The sequence below is a fragment of the Saccopteryx leptura genome, chromosome 12 (assembly GCF_036850995.1).
Source record: "Saccopteryx leptura isolate mSacLep1 chromosome 12, mSacLep1_pri_phased_curated, whole genome shotgun sequence".
Lineage (NCBI taxonomy): Eukaryota > Metazoa > Chordata > Mammalia > Chiroptera > Emballonuridae > Saccopteryx > Saccopteryx leptura.
The window spans coordinates 22,359,483-22,378,297 of record NC_089514.1 but is presented as its reverse complement, the minus strand read 5'-3'; the positions used below and the strand labels follow the sequence as shown (position 1 = coordinate 22,378,297).

Genomic DNA, 18,815 nt, shown 5'->3' with positions numbered 1-18,815 from the left:
CATTTATATATGTAATTATACTTTTTATAGGCAAGTATTCTCAAAATGTCTGAGACTTAAGCATGTCATTGTTGCAGGAATCAGTTTCAGGAAAGGTAATGGGTATTGTAATCAGGCTGCAATTTTCATCCTTTTTTGGCATTAAATAGCTATTGACCCTGTGAAAGTACTTTGATTTCTTAACTCCAAAATGGGAAAAACATCTCTCAGTTACCCTGCTTTCCACAGAGCGGGCACTCAGTGAACTGGTCTCCCCTTTCCTTTTCATGAATTTAAATTCCATGTTAATTTAACAAAGAAAGTGTATCTTAGGATGAGGCTGAAGAGGACATTTTTTTTTTATTAGTTTTAATGGGGTGACATTGATAAATCAAGGTACATATGTTCAGAGAAAATATCTCTAAGTTATTCTGACATTCGATTATGCTGCATTCCCATCATCCCAAATCCAATTGTCTTCCGTCACCTTCTAACTGGTTTTCTTTGTGCCCCTCCCCTCCCCCATCTCCTCCTTCTCCTCCCCACCCTCCTCCCCTCCCCCCCAGCAACCATCACACTCTTGTCCATGTCTCTGAGTCTCATTTTTACGTCCCACCTATGTATGGAATCATATAGTTCTTAGTTTTTTCTGATTTACTTATAATAGCTCAGTATAATGTTATCAAGGTCCATCCATGTTGTTGTAAATGATCCGATGTCATCATTTCTTATGGCTGAGTAGTGTTCCATAGTGTATATGTACCAAAGCTTTTTAATCCACTCATCCACTGAGGACATTTTAATTCACAGATTCAAGTCACTTAACAGTCTTAGAGGCAAAAAGCAGATGTACTCCTCCCCAGTCACCCCCGTTCTACACGAGCTCCAGCTTCCATGGAAAACGCCACTCACAGCAGAAGCTCAGATGCAACAGAAACCCAGATGAGAACTACAATCAAAGCAAAGGGCAAGTAGCTCTAAAAAGTACTAGTAATTCATCTCTCTTGTTTAATTAACAATACACTCTAATATTTAACTGCTATGTATAAATTTTAAAGTAAGAAATATATAACTGAATAGAAATGTGACATGGCTAATATGTTCAAATTCTTTTTCAGTTAGATTTATTGGGGTGACATTGGTTAATAACATTACATAGGTTTTAGGTGTTCCATTCCCTAATACATCATCCATACCCTGCATTGGGGAGTCATCACTCTAAGTCAAGTCTCCTGCCTGACCTGTGGTGGTGCAGTGGATAAATCGTTGACCTGGAAATGCTGAGGTCGCCGGTTCGAAACCCTGGGCTTGCCTGGTCAAGGCACATATGGGAGTTGATGCTTCCTGCTCCTCCCCCCTTTCTCTCTCTCTGTCTCTCCTCTCTCTTCCTCCCTCTCTCTCTCTCCTCTCTAAAAATGAATAAATAAAAAAAAAATTTTAAGTCAAGTCTCCAGGGTTGTATGTTTTCCTTTTCCTTAAATATACCATATTTTCCCATGTATAAGATGCACCATTTTTTGAAAAATTTGGGGTCTAATAATTGGATGCATCTCATACAGTGGTTGTAGTTTTCTTTACTTGCATTTCCTGCTTTTTCGTGCTTGTTTTTGTGCTCATTGTTGAAGACAGTGATTCGTCATCAGACACAGATGAGGACAAGCTAATGGATGGGAGTTTTGACAAGGATGAGGAGTTGTATGAATTTTACAATGAATAAAACTTGAGTTCAATAACTTTATGTAATACATTTTTTTTCAAATTTCGGGCCCCCAAATTAAGGTGCGTCTTATACATGGGAGCATCACATACATGGGGAAATACGGTAAAGACTGGCTATAACTCAGGGGTCTCAAACTAAACTCAGCATGTGGGCCGCAGAGCAAGATCACAGCCCTTAGGCGGGCCGCACTAGGTCTACAAAAGGCAACTGTTACGCAACACTTTTCTCACTGCAGTTGAAAACAAAAAAAAATCAGTACAACAAGCACAATCGTACATGCAGTTTACTCAGTGTCACAAAACGACCAGAAACTGTAGTTCGCATCACAACTGCTGTTAACTAAGCTAATATCTAGCTAGGATGCTAGAGAAATGAAAAATACAAGTAGGCCCCTAGGCTTACTTAATTTTATCTAAAATATTTTGAACTTCCTGGATTAGTCTGCGGGCCGCACAGAATTGTTCAGCGGGCCGCGAGTTTGAGACCCCTGCTCTAACTGCTCTGGTCTACAGAGTACGGCAGGAGTGAAGGTGTCCCAGGCTGGCCAGGCTATAGTAAGACTGTCAGCTTCTACTGTGGTCTCTTGGAACCCAGGTTGTATTCAAGTTCACTAATCCATTCTTTAATCCATTGTTGGTCACAGCCAATAGACTCACTCTACTTTTATCAAGATATATTTTTCAGTTCTCAGATTTTCATTCGATATTTCTTTTTAACCATTTCCATATTTTTCTTGAAATTCCTCCTTGCCCATCCATGATGTCAACCTCTCTTGAAGAGTCTACAACATGTTTATTATAAAGCCGTTTCCAACATCTGTTTTTGTTTTTTATTTTCTATTGGCTGATTTTCTTACCGTGGTTATTTTTACCTTTGTTAATAATCAATAGTTTTGAGACGAAAACTAGCAATTGTAGAGAACATAGGTTCTGTTACCTTCCATGGTGTTTCTGTGAAGCGATACTGCCAAAATGCGGTCCTTCTAGGATACTGGCAAAAAGCCAAAAGCCAGAGGTGTTTACCAGTTCCCTGTACATAGCAAGTCATGCTCAGTCTAGACCAGCGGTTCTCAACCTGTGGGTTGCGACCCCGGCGGGGGTCGAACGACCAAAACACAGGGGTCGCCTAAAGCCATCGGAAAATACATATTTTGCCGGGGTCGCGACCCACAGGTTGAGAACCGCTGGTCTAGACTGTCTCCCAGGGGCGAGCAGCTGTGGAAGCCTCGGCTCTTCCGGTTCAGGCCTCCAGTCATGTTTTCTCCTGGGTCCCTCGGACTATCCCCATCCAGGCCCAGGGTAGGAGGCAGCAAACACTTGGGATATTTACACGCACATAATCCCACCTCCCTACTCCGGGGCTCTCTACTTTCTGCAGTAGCTCCCTCCCTTCTCTGGCAGCCCCACATTCAATCCTCTGAATTTTCAGTATTAATATATTTGTGTGTGTGTGTGTGTGTGTGTGTGTGTGTGTGTGTGTAATAGCTTTCTGCTTTGCCACTACAGGGGCTGAGACGTGACCCCAGGTATGAGCAGAACGATATATATCATTCAGCATTAAACCATACCATAATCTGACCATGTAAAATTTAATTTACAGTATTAACTTCACACTAAGAATGAATAAAATAGAACTCGAAAAAATATACTAAATCCTAGGGAAGAAACGAACTTGGAAAGAAGGGTAGGGAGGCCCCTCTCCGAGGCTGAGACTCAAACCTCAGTGAAGACTTACTTGGCAGCGGCCCACTGGATCGTGGAGAAGTTTAGAAGGCTGACCTGGGCCCACCATAGTGCACAGTCAGCAGGCCCAGGCTGGCATGTTAGACACCACGGGGGCGGCCTGGCAAGCTGGGGTGGCCGGGAGCCCAGGCTGGTGAACCGAGGGACAGACAGGGGCTGACAGGCTGGCAGCCTGCCGCTGGAATGCCAGGAAACGAAGGCTGGCAGGCACGGAACCGCAATCCGGGACAGGCACACAGGAAACCTTTGCCAATCGCCAGCAGGCAGAGCCAGCAGGCAGAGAGCTGCCCGCCAGAACTGGCATCAAACACTTGCTAAGGGCTGAATGGCCCTGCATGCCACAGACACCTGCCCCTGGCAGCTGCCACGGCAGGAATAGAACCCTAGCAGAACCAAGAAGGAAGCCCCTCCTTCCGCAGAGTCCCCTTGGCATCCTCCTCTGGTAAGGCTGAAAATCTCTCAGCAAAGGAAAGATGTCCACGGAACCAAGCAAGGCAGTGAAAAGCAGATTTAGAGCCAAGCGCCACACTATATACAGGTCTTTTACCAGGGCAACCCTCTTTTTTGAAGGGTTGAATCCCTTCTGACTTTTCTCCTACTTCTGGTCACTCTTCACTGCCATTATACTAATACAAATATACACATATACTTCTACATATACATATATATATATATCATTTCTCTTTGTATACAAGTCTTTGTCTCGCTTAATAGAGACAGATAAATATCAGAGCTTATAACTTTTATCACTGGAAAGTTGGCTATGCAAGCTATTCTGTCATTACTAGGAGCCAAAGTCCTGAGTAATGATTTAACACAGAACCTGGAAAATACAGTAAGTCCTCACTTAAGGTCATCATGGGTTTCTTGGAACTGCAGTGAAACAACGTATAATGAAACCAATTTTACCACAGGCTATCGATTTTCAACCTTTTTCATCTCAGGGCACACATAAACTAATTACTGAAATTTTGTGGCACACCAAAAAAAATATCAATATTTGTTGCTAATCTGACAAAAAAAAAATAGGTATAATTTTGAATCATTCACACTGAATAGCTATTGTTGTGTTGGAGGGTGTCATTTTTTTCTTTGACAGTCTAAGGGAAAAGAGGTCAGTGGTCCTGGCTAAATAATTAGGAATTGCATGCTTTAAAATTCTTGCAGCACATGGGCTGAATATTACTGCCATAGGCTAACTGATAAATATAAGAGTTAAGTTTCTATGGCATCTCATCAGCATTATAACAAAATGACATTGTGCGAAATGATGTTATTCAAGAAACTGCTGTACTGTAAGCAGAAAACTAGTCCCTGTTTTATGTATCGGACTACCTCCTATGAGGTTTATGAAGTGTATAGCCAGCCTGACATTCATCAGTGCATATAAATTTTATTAACAATACATCCTTATCCAAAATATTCTCATGAAAAAAATTGATTTCTTCTAGTCCTAAAGAAATTTAGAAAAAAAATGAAAATATCTCCCTTAACTGCTCAGATAATGCTAAACTTTATCTCTAGCTCATATTCTGAAACATCAAGCTCTTGCTCAGTATATAAATGCCACAAATAATAATGTCATCATAAAATAATGACAAACTTTCAAATCACGTGTAGGGAAATGATTAAATTTTTATTTGTTACAAGTCCGTAATGTTTAAGTACATGTTGAAGGGCACGTAGTTAGAAGGGCTGGATCCCAGGGAATTATTTCAGATCTCATTATTCCCCACCAGAAAGGTGGTTCCCAAACATGCCAGCTTTAATATTAGTAGTTAATAACTTTCATGTCATTATATTTGACTTTTCAATATTCTAGGCAGCAGACCAATAAAACAAAACCCTGCCAGAACCACTTAAAAGCAAAACTTTCCTCTCGTTCTTTTGGCAATACTTTGGAAACACCCAAGAAGAAAACTATACTGTGAACTCAACTTTGGCACCAAACACCATATATAATTATTACTTTTATAGAGACGTGTGTATCTTCTAAAAATGTACTATTTTTTAAACAAGGTAAAAAAAAATAATTTGGCAATGGTAAAAAAAAAAACACACACACACACACACACAACAAACCAAGTCCGAGTTGTTTGTACAACATGTGAGTGGAGACAGTAAGGACACAGCTCCCCGGTTGAACTAGATGATGTAGCAGTCTGGGAGCAGGCCACTGCCAGTGACATGTGAGAGGGGTGATAGGAATTGGACCTTACACAGTTGTGTTGTTGGGGAGTGTGCAGACTGGAAGGGCAAGTGGAAGGATCACAGAAGACATCATTGACGAGGCAACCTCGCTACACAAGCACATCCAGCCACAAATGGGAGATGTTGAGGGCAGAGCCATGGAGAGACAGTTACAGTGGGTCCTAGGCCAAGTAGCTGATGATGAACCAGAGCTAGTGATACTCAATAGTTCTAGCATTCAGGAAGACAGTGAGATGGCAAGGACATGCCGGAATGCAGCAGGCACCTTTGTATCTGTTAGTCACCCCATCTAACTAACAGCAAGAGGTTAAGAGTGAATGGCTACTGCTTTACTTCAGCCTTCTGCATTTCATTCATACAGCTCTTTGGGCCAATCTAACCAAGAAAAATAGTTCCCAATTTAGACAAACTGACACAGCAGCACATACCACAGATGAATAGCTCATAATTCAGATATACACAAGGGAAAAAAAGGTTCATTAATTCATCTGCTTAACACAAAATAAAGTATGTAAAAAAGGTATGAATAAAGTTATATCAATTTTAAAACCCATATTCCTTCATGATAAGTTATATCCTCAAATATCTCACTATACTTTTTCCATCATTCTGCAATTTTTTTTATAGTAAAAGAGCCTCAAATAGCTGAAGTTTAGATCTGCCTAGGAAATTGGTTTTGTTTTGGCAATGAACTGCTAAAATGACCACCTGGATGTTTACGCATGCATTATATTAACATAAAAGGCCAAAGGACAAAGTGAGATCAAAATTTATTTTAAATTATTTTATTATCTGATTCTGAATGAAACCATACCTCACATGATTTCCTTAATATTCACATGAACTTCATTTTGAACTTTATTTCTTCACTCTAAATAATGCTATCTCTTTGCAAGTACCCATAACAGTTTGTGTGGTCAAGGACTTGCTTGGTAATCCAGTTTTCATCCTTGGAGGAGAATGAATTAGATCAGGGGTCCCCAAACTTTTTACACAGGGGGCCACTGTCCCTCAGACCCTTGGAGGGCCGGACTATAAAAAAACTATGAACAAATCCCTATGCACACTGCACAAATCTTATTTTAAAGTAAAAAAACAAAATGGGAGCAAATACAATATTCAAAATAAAGAACAAGTAAATTTAAATCAACAAACTGACCAGTATTTCAATGGGAACTATGCTCCTCTCACTGACCACCAATGAAAGAGGTACCCCTTCCGGAAGTGCGACGGGGGCCGGATAAATGGCCTCAGGGGGCTGCATGTGGCCGGCGGGCTGTAGTTTGGGGACCCCTGAATTAGATGGATTGCCTGGGTACTAGTCTCTGTCAGCATTTGCCACATACAAAGCCTAGAATTTGAAGCTCACTTATGTGTAATTCTTCAGTGGTCCATCTGGGTAACTTCTCAAACTTCCTCCTAACTCCTGCCTTCTCCTGACTGTCCTCCAGAAGTTAGTGTCTACTTTGAGATGCTGAGTCCTGCAGTAAAAACATATCAAGAAGAGACATATACTATGCCTCTCGGTTCATTTCTGTTTATTTTTTAAAAAGCAGCCTTTCTTGCCAAATTCTGTATCAAAGAGATCAAGGTTTTAGAACATAAAACAAAAAGCACTTGACAATTCCAAGAGGCCCTACTGCTCATGACAGAGTAAGTGTTTCCATTGTCTGCCTCTTCCCACACATTCCATTCCCCACCTCTAGCTTTCTTACCAGAGAAGCACAAACATATAGCGATTTCCAGTAATCTACCAGGTTGAAAACTGTTTTCCCAGGATCTTGTTTTTCCAATTCAATAACATGAACTCGGGACAAACCACAAGATGAAAGCATCAATCCTCTTATTACTGATGTTTTCTCTCCAGTCTGATTCTATGTCCTTTGTGTGCCCCGTCCTTTGTCTGCCGTTGTTCTTATGGACACTTATCATTGAAATGCATTCACACTGCATTTTTTAAAAATTGTCTACACAGGTAAAGACATGTTCATATTTTATTAAGACATGATTCCTCGAGAACAAGTGTAAAGTAGGTTAAGGGTGTGAATAAATAGGTAGTATTGTTCTCTAAGGTTTCTACAGTTCCAGTTTTCTGCCTATAGTACTAAGGAAAATATTCATATCTCTCTGTATAAAATATAAAAAGGCTTTATCTTCTTTAATTCTCATAATAACATGTATTAAACATCTACTAGATTTGAGGTACAATGAGAGACAATAAAGACAGAAATATGATTAGAATCAGTAACATCAAAGAGTGCATTACCATCCCAAATGCCAAAACAATCTAAGAAAAGAACAAAAAAGGTAGGAAATTTTATACTTCCTAATTTCAAAACTTACTACAAAACTACAGTAATCAAGCCAGTGTGGTACTGGCATAAAGAAAGACACATATACCAGTGAAATAGAATAGACATCCCAGAAATAAACACCTATGTATACATATATAGTCACAAGGATGCAGAGACCATTCAATGAGGAAAATGACAGTCTTTTCAACAAATGGCACTGGGAAAACTAGATATTCACATGCAAAAAATATGTAGTTCAGCACTTATTTAACACCATGTATACAAAAACTAACTTAAAATGAAAAAAAAACAACTAAACATAAGATCTAAATTATGAAATTGTTAGCAGAAAGCAGAAGGGAACTCTTCATGACATTCACTTTGGCAATGATTTCTTAGATAGAATACCAAGAGAACAGACAACAACAATAACAAAAATAAAGATAAACTGACCATATCAAAACGAAAGACGTCTATTCATTGGAGGACACTATCAACAGAGTGGAAAGGAATTCACACAATGAGAGAAAATACATGCAAATTTTGTGTGTAATAAAGGGTTAATATCAGGAATACATAAAGAACTCCTACAACTAAACAACAACCAAAAAAAGAAAAAAAAAGAAACACAAAAACAAGTTTTCACAGGACGGGAACAAGGGCTTGAATAACATCTCTACAAAGAAGATATACAAATGGCCAATTTGTACACAAACCTCCTCTTTCTTATAGATAACTTTCTGATTAAAAACATAACTATGTGCCAATAATTTTAAATTTCAATGAAACACATTGTTTCCAGAATAATATGTCAGTAAAAGCCTTGATAATTCAATAATCATTACAGAAATTGAAATGTTAATAAACAAAAAGCTGCTCATCAATGAAAAATTTATACACAAATAAATGGAAAGACTTCCCACATTCATAAATAAAAAGTTTTAATTGTGTTCAAATGTATATACTTCCCAAAGCAATGCATATACCCCGTGCTATCCCCTTAGAATTATAATGGCATTTGTTTTTACAGGAATAGAAAAAGTAATTCTTAAAATTCATAGAACCACAAAAGACTCAGAATAGCTGAAACAATGTTAAAAAGAAAAAAAGCTGAAGACATCACACTTCCTGACTTAAAAATATACTGCAAAACTACAGTAATCAAAACAGTATGGTACTGGACTAAAGTCAGAGATATACACTAATAGAATAGAAAGCCTAGAGAAACCCATCCACAAATGCCCTACTGATTGTTGACAAGGGTTCCAAGAGTACAGAAAGAAGAAAAAATGATCTCTTCAGCACATGTTTCTGGGAAAACTGGATATCCAGATGCAATTAATGAAACTGAACTGTTATCTTACATCACACACAAAATTAAATACAAAATGGATTAAGGATTCAAACAACAAAATATAGACAAGTGGGTCCGCAAACTAAAAATCTTCTGCACAGTAAAGGAAAGATTAACAGAATGGAAAGGCTAAACTAAGAAAAGGAAGAAAATTTTGCAAACCATGTACCTAATAAGGGTCTTTTTTCTCTCCTGTTTACAAGATACTAACTCTTCTTTTTAATTGTTTTCCATTACAGCTTACCTTCCATATTATTTTGCGTCAGGTTCAGCTGTACAGAATAGTGGCTAGACAATCATATACTTTACAAAGGTTCCCCCTGATATTTCCAGTACCCACCATACTTAGCTATTATAATAATACTGACTATATTCCCTACGCTGTACTCTACATCCCCATGATGATTTTATAACTACCAATCTGTGCTTCTCAATCCCTTCACTTTTTTTCACCCAGCCCCCTAATACTCCTCCTTGCCGGCAACCACCAGTCTGTTCTCCCAATGAGCCTGTTTCTGTCTCTTTGTTCAGTTATATTGTTCTTTGGATTCCACATATAAGTAAAGTCATATGATATTTGTCTTTCTCTGATGACATGTCACTTGGCATAATTGCCTCGAGGTCTATCCATGCTGTCACAAATCTTTCTTTTTAAGGTCAAATAATAATCCATTACCTATCCCTTCCTATGTTTCCTTTTCAAGATCCTGTGTAACATTTCTTCTGAGACTCTATTCTGAGGCTTTTCCTAACTACCTTCAAATCCATCAAACATTCATCAAAGTTCTCTCCTTTGGGGAACTACACACTGTAAAAATGAAAAAAAAAACAAACTCTGAAATTGTAATGCTTGTGAATATAAAAAAAAGACACTCTTCAGAAAATTCAGTCTACTTGACTGGCTTCTTACCAACTCAGCATTTAAAGCCCAGTGTGTTAGTACTTAGTACTAGATACAAGTTTCTATTTATTTTAATGCTCGTGGACAGGGGCAGGATGCATATTACAAAAGGAAATTCCTGTTGTATTCCTAACACTATGATCATGATTTTCTTGTACCTGGACACTAACGTGACAGGAATCTTTAATTATCAAAGGGTATGTTTTGATTGTGACTTTTAGGGATGTTTTTACCCTTTCAAGTTAGGCAGGCACTTAAAAAAAGAAACTCTTATAATGAAAATTGAGAAGCTGTGATATTTAAATATTAAATAACTCCACAGTCCATAATTAACACCCCAGAGACGCTTTCACTGGTTGCTTCCTGCTGTGTCTTTCATGCAAACTTAATTAACAACTTACTTATAGAATTCTCTTTCTGAGAACTCAGAAACTCAAGTATTGGAAATGAAGCAAGTCTCTAAGCAATAAAGCTCAGAATACCAGCTGACCACCATACCAGCTTTCTCAAGAAATAGATTTATGTAATCTGAAAAGCTTCTTTCTACAAAATTTCTTATTTTTTCCTAAAACTGCATAGAAGAATTATATATTTGAATACTTAATAAGAATCCTCTGGACCAATCTTTGGGGTTTCTCCCCATGGTCTTAGAGATTGTATAATTTTCACTGTTCAACTTGACATTCTTTAATTGAGCAATACGTATTTTCCTTTAGCAGTCTCATAATGCGTCATTAAAAATTCGTAAGAAAAAAAATATTTGTTTAGATAATTTTAAGCAACAAAATAAAACCAATACATAAATACCTACATACAAGAAAAAGCCCCAAAACCAATAAAAATAATACTTATTTTGTAAAATTGAATTTTACAGGGGGACCCTGGTTAACATAATTATACAGCTTTCAGGTGTCGACCGTACAACACTTCTCTGTACACATATTGTGTACAGCAATCGACTCACAACTATAGATTTTTAATGACTCTTAATATCAATGCAGACATAAACATTAATAACACTTCAGTATTCAATTATGCAATTCATTTTTCTACAAGCATACATTTAGACATATAATGCTACAGAATATATTTTAGATAGTTATTAATATAACTTTATATCATTATGTCATATCATTATTAATATACATCCTATCATGAGCATTTTCATGCCTCAAAATTCTACAAGAACATAACTTTTGAACCTTTAAAATTTCTATCAATGAGCCTGACCAGGTGGTGGCACAATGGATAGAGCATTGTCCTGGGATGTTGAGGACCCAGGTTCAAAACTCCGTGGTCACCAGCCTGAGTGCAGGCTCATCTGGCTTGAATGCAGAGTCATCAGCTTGAGTATGGGATCACAGACATGACCCCATTGTTACTGGCTTGAGCTCAAAGATAGCTCTCTTGAAGCCCCAGGTCACTGGCTTAAGCCCAAGGTTGCTGGCTTGAACAACTAAGGTGCTGCTACTACGAGTTGATGCTTCTCATTCTCATCTTTCTCCCTTCCTGTCTGTCTCTTTCTCTTTTTCTCTCTCGCTAAATTAAAAAAAAAAAATCCTACCAATAATGTCATTAATTAATCTATAAATGTATAGGCTGAATAGAATTTTAGTTACAAAAATGCTGCCATCACCAACTTTATACACAAATCATTGTCCATACTTCTAATAACTGTTCAGATGATTATCTCAAAGGCTCTAGTAAGAATTTATAAATATTTATATATACATATGTGACTATATACTATCCTCATGTAAAGCTTTTTATATAATAATTGACATTAGTGTTAACCCATAATTGTGTATCTACATATACTTATATATGCATTCATAAAATTCATTCATTTTATAATATTAAGAACCTCATGTAAGCTCTGAACTCTTCCAGGTGCTAGAAATAAGAAAAAGTTCCTGCCCCATAGAACTGACATACTAGTAGCAGGAGAGACAAATATCTACCAAAAATCTGGGTAGAACTGATATCTAATAAGAAATATTAAAGCAGAATAAAGAAATGATAGAGGATGCTGTTTTGTGTGAGATTATCAAGGCAGGCTTCTCTGAGGAACGGACAGTTGCACAAGGACCTAAACGGGGAGTGGAAACAGTGTGATTGTCTGGAGAGAGTGGCCCAGGTGGAGGGAAGAACAAGTACATTGGCCCTTTCTCATGCATTTATACCCGGGCACATCTTGTATGTTTATTCCACTGAACAAATATGTACTTGGTACTAAAAATATATCAGACAGGTTGTGAAGAACAACAGAGATACTGTCTCTGCCTCACAGGACTGAGTCTATCAGGGAAATCAGATATTTCATAAATGGCTTCCCACATAAATAGGTACGATTTTGATAGTAGGCAGAAAAAATAGGGCACTGAGGAAACTTAGAGTGGGTTGATCTAACCTAGTCTCCGGAGGGGAGCAGAGGTCAAGAAGGTGATAATTTACCTAATATCTAAGGAATGGTTGGCAAGATAAGAAGACAATCAAGTTCCAGAAAGGAGGAAACTGTATTTGAGAGGCAGTGCCTCTGTGTATTATGGCTTAATTCTTTAGTAAAAACTTCTGAAAAATGATATTTCAATATGCAGATTGTGAGACTATATTCAAATTTTTGTCCAAAATATAGCTGTTGAATATTTATACTTCTGAATATAAATGTTTATACAAGAATAAAAAATTCTTTCATTAATTTCAGGAAATGTGGCAGATGTAGTCTAGCTCAGCAAGATTTAGGCTATAAAATAGAATATTTGAATAAAATAACAAAGAAATTTTGAGTAGCACACATTTATATGATTAATGACGAAATACAGGCAAATTCTTCAAATTCATTATTTTAAGAAAATAATATAAACCATGGCTGACTATTCATATCATTAGGATGGATTTAATTTACATAATCTCATTTTACAACAGACACTGATAGTCAAGACTGAGTCAAAATTTAATGTATGTATGTGATTAACTACCCTCTATCCAAAATGTGTCATATTTCTCTATTATAAATGTCAATATTCATATTACGATTATCTCATATTTCCTGATTGTCTAACATCAACCAAGCACTGGGTTAGTCTCTTACTCATATTTCATTGGAAGTTTCTGACAAGCATAATGCCTGATAACAATAACTATGTAACCAATAAATATGCAAATTAATGGCAGTAAAATTTACCTAGGTACAAAAATGTTTCCAAAACCTGAAAAAGAAAACCAAGGTAATCCAGTATAATGTAAACATGAATAAATTATTTGATATTTTAGGCCCTGGCCGGTTGGCTCAGCGGTAGAGCGTCGGCCTGGCATGCGGGGCACCCGGGTTTGATTCCCGGCCAGGGCACATACGAGAAGCGCCCATTTGCTTCTCCACCGCCCCCTCCTTCCTTTCTGTCTCTCTCTTCCCCTCCCGCATAATGGCCCGGTCGCTGGGGATGGCTCCTTGGCCTCTGCCTCAGGCACTAGAGTGGCCCTGGTCGTGGCAGAGCGACGCCCCGGAGGGGCAGAGCATCGCCCCCTGGTGGGCAGAGCATCGCCCCCTGGTGGGCGTGCCGGGTGGATCCCGGTCGGGCGCATGCGGGAGTCTGTCTGACTGTCTCTCTTTAAATTTTTAATTAACAAAACGTCTACACTGCCACACAGAGAACTCACCCCAGCAGGCTTGACACTGCTGTCCTTCGCAACACCTGTCAATGAGGTGGGCGCTCCGCCAGCCTCTGGGAACCTGGCTCTTGCAGTATTCCCATTGAACAGTTAGCTGATAAGGATGCCTCACTGTTCCCAGACTGTCTGCATAAACACTATTGTTTATGTGAAACACCTGCACTCCTTCTGGGAAGCTGGAAGGTTTTTTATGTGGCAGGCAGGATGTCCATGTGACCAACCCCAATAAACACCTTGGACACCAAGTCTCTAACGGGCTCCCCTGGGGAGAAACATCGTGCACATGTCCCGGCATGTTCGCTGCTCAGGGAAAGGTGGTGTTCGTGTCACCCTTCAGGGCAGGGAGAGGGCACGGGAAGCTGCACCTGGGCGCCTCCAGACGCTGCCTCTGTCTCTGTCTCAGCTGATCAGCGGTGCGTCCTCACTGTTTCACTGTAATCAGTCTAAGCCAGGAGTACAACTGTACACTGCATGCCGTGAGTTCTTCTATAAAACCTCCAAATACAGGGATGGTCTTGGGGACCCTACCACAGCAGCTTTTGCAAAATGCCAGCATCCTTACCTGCTGATATGCTGCATAGATCACATCATACAGAAACGCCTGGGGCATCTCACTTGCTCTGTGCCTGGCGCGGTCCAGTGAGTGGTCTAAGTGATCGTCGGCAGAGGGACTGACGACAGTGGACACGAGAGGTCGAATTGCTCCTGCCGCCTAAATAACAAAGAGGCAAGTAACACATTTATTTCACGTAGAAGGTATTTGGAAGTGCAATTCTGACCTCTGTCTCTTATTTTTGAAAGCAGATCTTACTCATATCTTCAACAAACTACCACAAAAAAAAATATGCGAACAATTGTTATTTTGGTTCATAAATTATATCATGTCAAATCAAAAACCAATCTCATGATATTATAATTGTATATACTAAGACATAGAAAACTTTCTTCATTATAGGTTCATAATCCTTGTTGCACAAGTCATTGAGGTCAAATACTAAAAAAGGATGCAAAGATATAATTGGGGATTCCCAGAAGGTAGCAGAAAGAAAAAGTATATTATGAAAGAACAAAAATGGATTATACATAAATTAATAATTAGCGTGCCTTCAAAAGATTTAATTTACACATTAGATAATTAAAGAAACAGACATATTCCCTAAGATCCCTAAAATGAGACTCAATAACAAGTCACGTAACAATGAATCTATGTCTTGTTCTAATTCCTGTGAAAAGCAGTTCCCTTCACAGCATCCGTGGAATGCTCCCTCAGGCAAAATGTACATTAATATCAATTGCTTTGATAAAATCCCTGTCTCATTAATAGATGCATCTAAACTATATAAAAAAACCTTCCTATCTAAAAATTTTTATCTTTATTTTTAATATAGTCTCCCTGTAATATAGACTCAAAGGTAATCACCTTGGAGAAAGAACCCTAAAATATAGTTCCTAGAGTAGGCAGCTAACTCAAGCCTTACATTATACCCAAAATGTCCTATCCTCCATGAAACTGTTACATGGGGATTTCCGCACGAGAAGCTAATATACAAGTGCAACAAATTTGGTCTTAAGACCAAAATTCGAGCACGATAGGCCACAAATTAGCCTACAAAAAACAAGAGATTGGCTGAAAATCAAAGTTAATATATGAATCATGTAGACAGTTTACAAACTGTGTTACTGTTTCCAGTGACTCAGTAAAAATCTGGACCTTAGGCATAAAAGCAAAAAATGAGGAGACCCCCCCCCAGGGGTGACAGGATGAAAGTGATGTCCAAGAAGGCAAAAAGTCATATAGGTAAGGAACAAGTCCCAAGGACAACTGACCAAGCCTATATATCAGGAGGGTTAGAATACTAGACTGAAAAGTAACACATGCACACATGTATAACACACACTGCTTTTTTTTTTTTTTTTTTTTTTTTTTTTTTTTTCCATTTTTCTGAAGCTGGAAACAGGGAGAAACAGTCAGACAGACTCCCGCATGCGCCCGGCCGGGATCCACCCGGCACGCCCACCAGGGGCGGCGATGCTCTGCCCACCAGGGGGCGATGCTCTGCCCATCCTGGGCGTCGCCATGTTGCGACCAGAGCCACTCCAGCGCCTGAGGCAGAGGCCACAGAGCCATCCCCAGCGCCCGGGCCATCTTTGCTCCAATGGAGCCTTGGCTGCGGGAGGGGAAGAGAGAGACAGAGAGGAAAGTGCGGTGGAGGGGTGGAGAGGCAAATGGGCGCCTCTCCTGTGTGCCCTGGCCGGGAATCGAACCCGGGTCCTCCGCACGCTAGGCCGACGCTCTACCGCTGAGCCAACCGGCCAGGGCCACACTGCTTTTTTTAAAAAAAAATTTTAATTTCCACTGCAACTACTTATAAGTAATTTTATGCCAGGCCATGAAGTAAAAATATATTTAAAAGAGAACAGGGGACATACTGATTGTCAACATGAAGAGCTCTGCGGTTCCCTCCACAGAAGGACATGTCTCCATGCCCACTCTCCAGAGTGGCGGTGCAGTCACTATTCACAAGGAACGAGACAGGCTCTGAGAACAGAAGGTAATGAAACTTTCCTCAAGGGAATAGTCACAGAAGACGGGGAGAGAAAAAAAACTGATGAATTTAAAGTTATATCAGTAGAGATTATGCAATACAATGAAAGGAAAAAAAATGAAGAAAAATGAAGAGTCACAGAGAAATGTAGGGCACCATGAAGCACACCAACCAGAAGGATTACCAGAAGGTAGTAAGAATAATTTTTGTAATAGTGGTAACAGAAGAAGAGAAAGAAAGGAGTATAAACATCATTCAAAGAAATGATGACAAAATTTCCCAAAGTAAAGAAAAAAATATTAATCTATACACTCAAAAAGCTCAAAAATTTCCAAGTAAAATAAACAAAGTATTTATATCTAGGCACATCACTGTAAAAATGCTGAAAACTAAAGGAAAATATCTTCAAAGCAGCAAGAGAAACGCTTTATCATTAATGGAGAACACCAATAAGATTAACGATTGATTCTAATCAGAAACAACGGAGGCCAGAGGCAGGGGAGAGATATAGTAACTGCTGAAAGAAAAAGAAAGACCTGTGAAAGATTTAGAGCCCAGCAAAACGATCATTTAAATGAGAGCAAAATAAAGACTCACAGAAGACAGAAACTGAGAAAATTCTTTACTAGTAAACTCACCCTCCAAGAAAAAAACCTAAAAAATCTTCAAGCTGAAAGCAAGCAACCCCAAACAGTGATTCTAATTCACATTAAAAAATAAAAGAGTACCAGTAGAGGGAATACTTAATTATTAAATAACAGTATAGGTACCTATTTCTTATTTTGTTAAAACAGGTTTAAAAAGCAATTGTATAAAACAATAGATACATAATTTAATTAATCAGCCTATAACATATTGAAATGTAAAATATTTGACTAAAACAGCACAAAGGAGCAAATAGGAGAAAAGATAAGTTGGAGTAAGGAAATGACACCAGATAGTAACTTTAATATAGTAACAAATAGGCTGACCTGTGGTGGCGCAGTGCATAGAGCGCTGACCTGAAATGCCGAGGTGGCTGGTTTGAAGCTGCCAGCTTGCCCAGTCTGGACACGTATCAGAAGCAACTACTAAGAGTTGATGCTTCCCACACCTCCCCCACTTCTCTCTCTCTCTCTCTTTCCTCTCTCTAAAATAAATAACTTAAACTCTTAAAAAAATAACCTTCTACCTTAAGACACTGTCAAAATAAAGAGAAAAGTGCAGCTAAACCAGGCATAAAAAAATAAATAAGATTAGAGCAAAAATAAATGAAGTAGAGAATAGAAAACTTGAGAAAAACCAAAGCCAAACTTGGTTCTTTAAAAAGATAAACTAAATCGACAAACCTTTAACTATACTAAACAAGAACAAAAAAATCTAAAATTAGTAAGATCAGGAATGAAAGTGGTAACATTTCTACCAACCTTGCATAAATAAAAAGTAACATAAGAGGAAACTATGACCAAGTTTATTTCAACAAGTTTGGTAACAGATGAAATTACTTTCCCTGAAAGACATCAATTATCAAAACTGACTCAAGAATAAAAAATCTGAATAGACAGGCCTCTACCAAGTAAGAAAACTGAATTAGAAATTTTCAAAATTTCCCACAAAGAAAAAGTCCAGGCCAGATGGCCTCATGGGTTAATTATAGCAAACATGTGGGTGTTTACTTACACCAATTCCTCACATTATCCCCCCCAAAATAGGAAAGAACACTTCGCAACTCATTTTATAAGACCAATATTCCCCTAATACAAAAACCAGACAAAGACATAACAAAAAATAAAACTGCATAACTATATTTCTGATGAATATAGTTATAAAAAATTTCAACAAAATACTAATAAACAAAATTTGGCAACATATAAAAAGTATTATGCACCATAATCAAGTGGAATTTATCCAGGAATGCCAAATACGTTCAACATACTGAAATCGATTTAATACACCACATTAATAGAATAAGGAACAAAATGAATGGATATCTCCACAGATACGGAAAAGGCATCTGAAAAAATCCAACAGTTCTTCACGAAAAAAAAGCACACGACAGATTAGAATCAAAAGAGAACTTGCTCACCCTGACAAAGGACGTCTATGAAAACCCACAGCCAACATCATACTTAATGATAAAAGTGTGAATGTTTTTCCTTTAACATTAGAACATAACAAGGATGTCCATTGTCACCACTTATATTAAATACTGTACTAGAAGTTCTAGTTGAGGCGACTAAGCAAGACAATATAATAAATGGCATCCCAAAAAAGTAAAACTATCTCTACTTCGAAATGACATGATCTTGTCTATAGAAAATCCTAGTGAGTCCACTAAAAACGATCAGAACTAATAAACAATTCAGCAAGCATGCAGAAAACAAGTTCTATATATAAAAATGAACTGCATTTCCATATGC

At 38.3% G+C, this 18,815-nt stretch overlaps 1 protein-coding gene across 2 annotated transcripts in view; it reads right to left on the bottom strand.

The window, feature by feature from the left end:
- CRPPA (CDP-L-ribitol pyrophosphorylase A) overlaps positions 1–18,815 on the bottom strand; it is a 211,844-nt gene that overhangs the window by 166,864 nt on the left and 26,165 nt on the right. For both annotated transcript variants that reach the window (XM_066353923.1, XM_066353925.1), the window contains exon 3: positions 14,433–14,582. In XM_066353923.1, the coding sequence (XP_066210020.1) occupies positions 14,433–14,582 (150 nt within the window). The remainder of the gene's footprint in view (positions 1–14,432; positions 14,583–18,815) is intronic.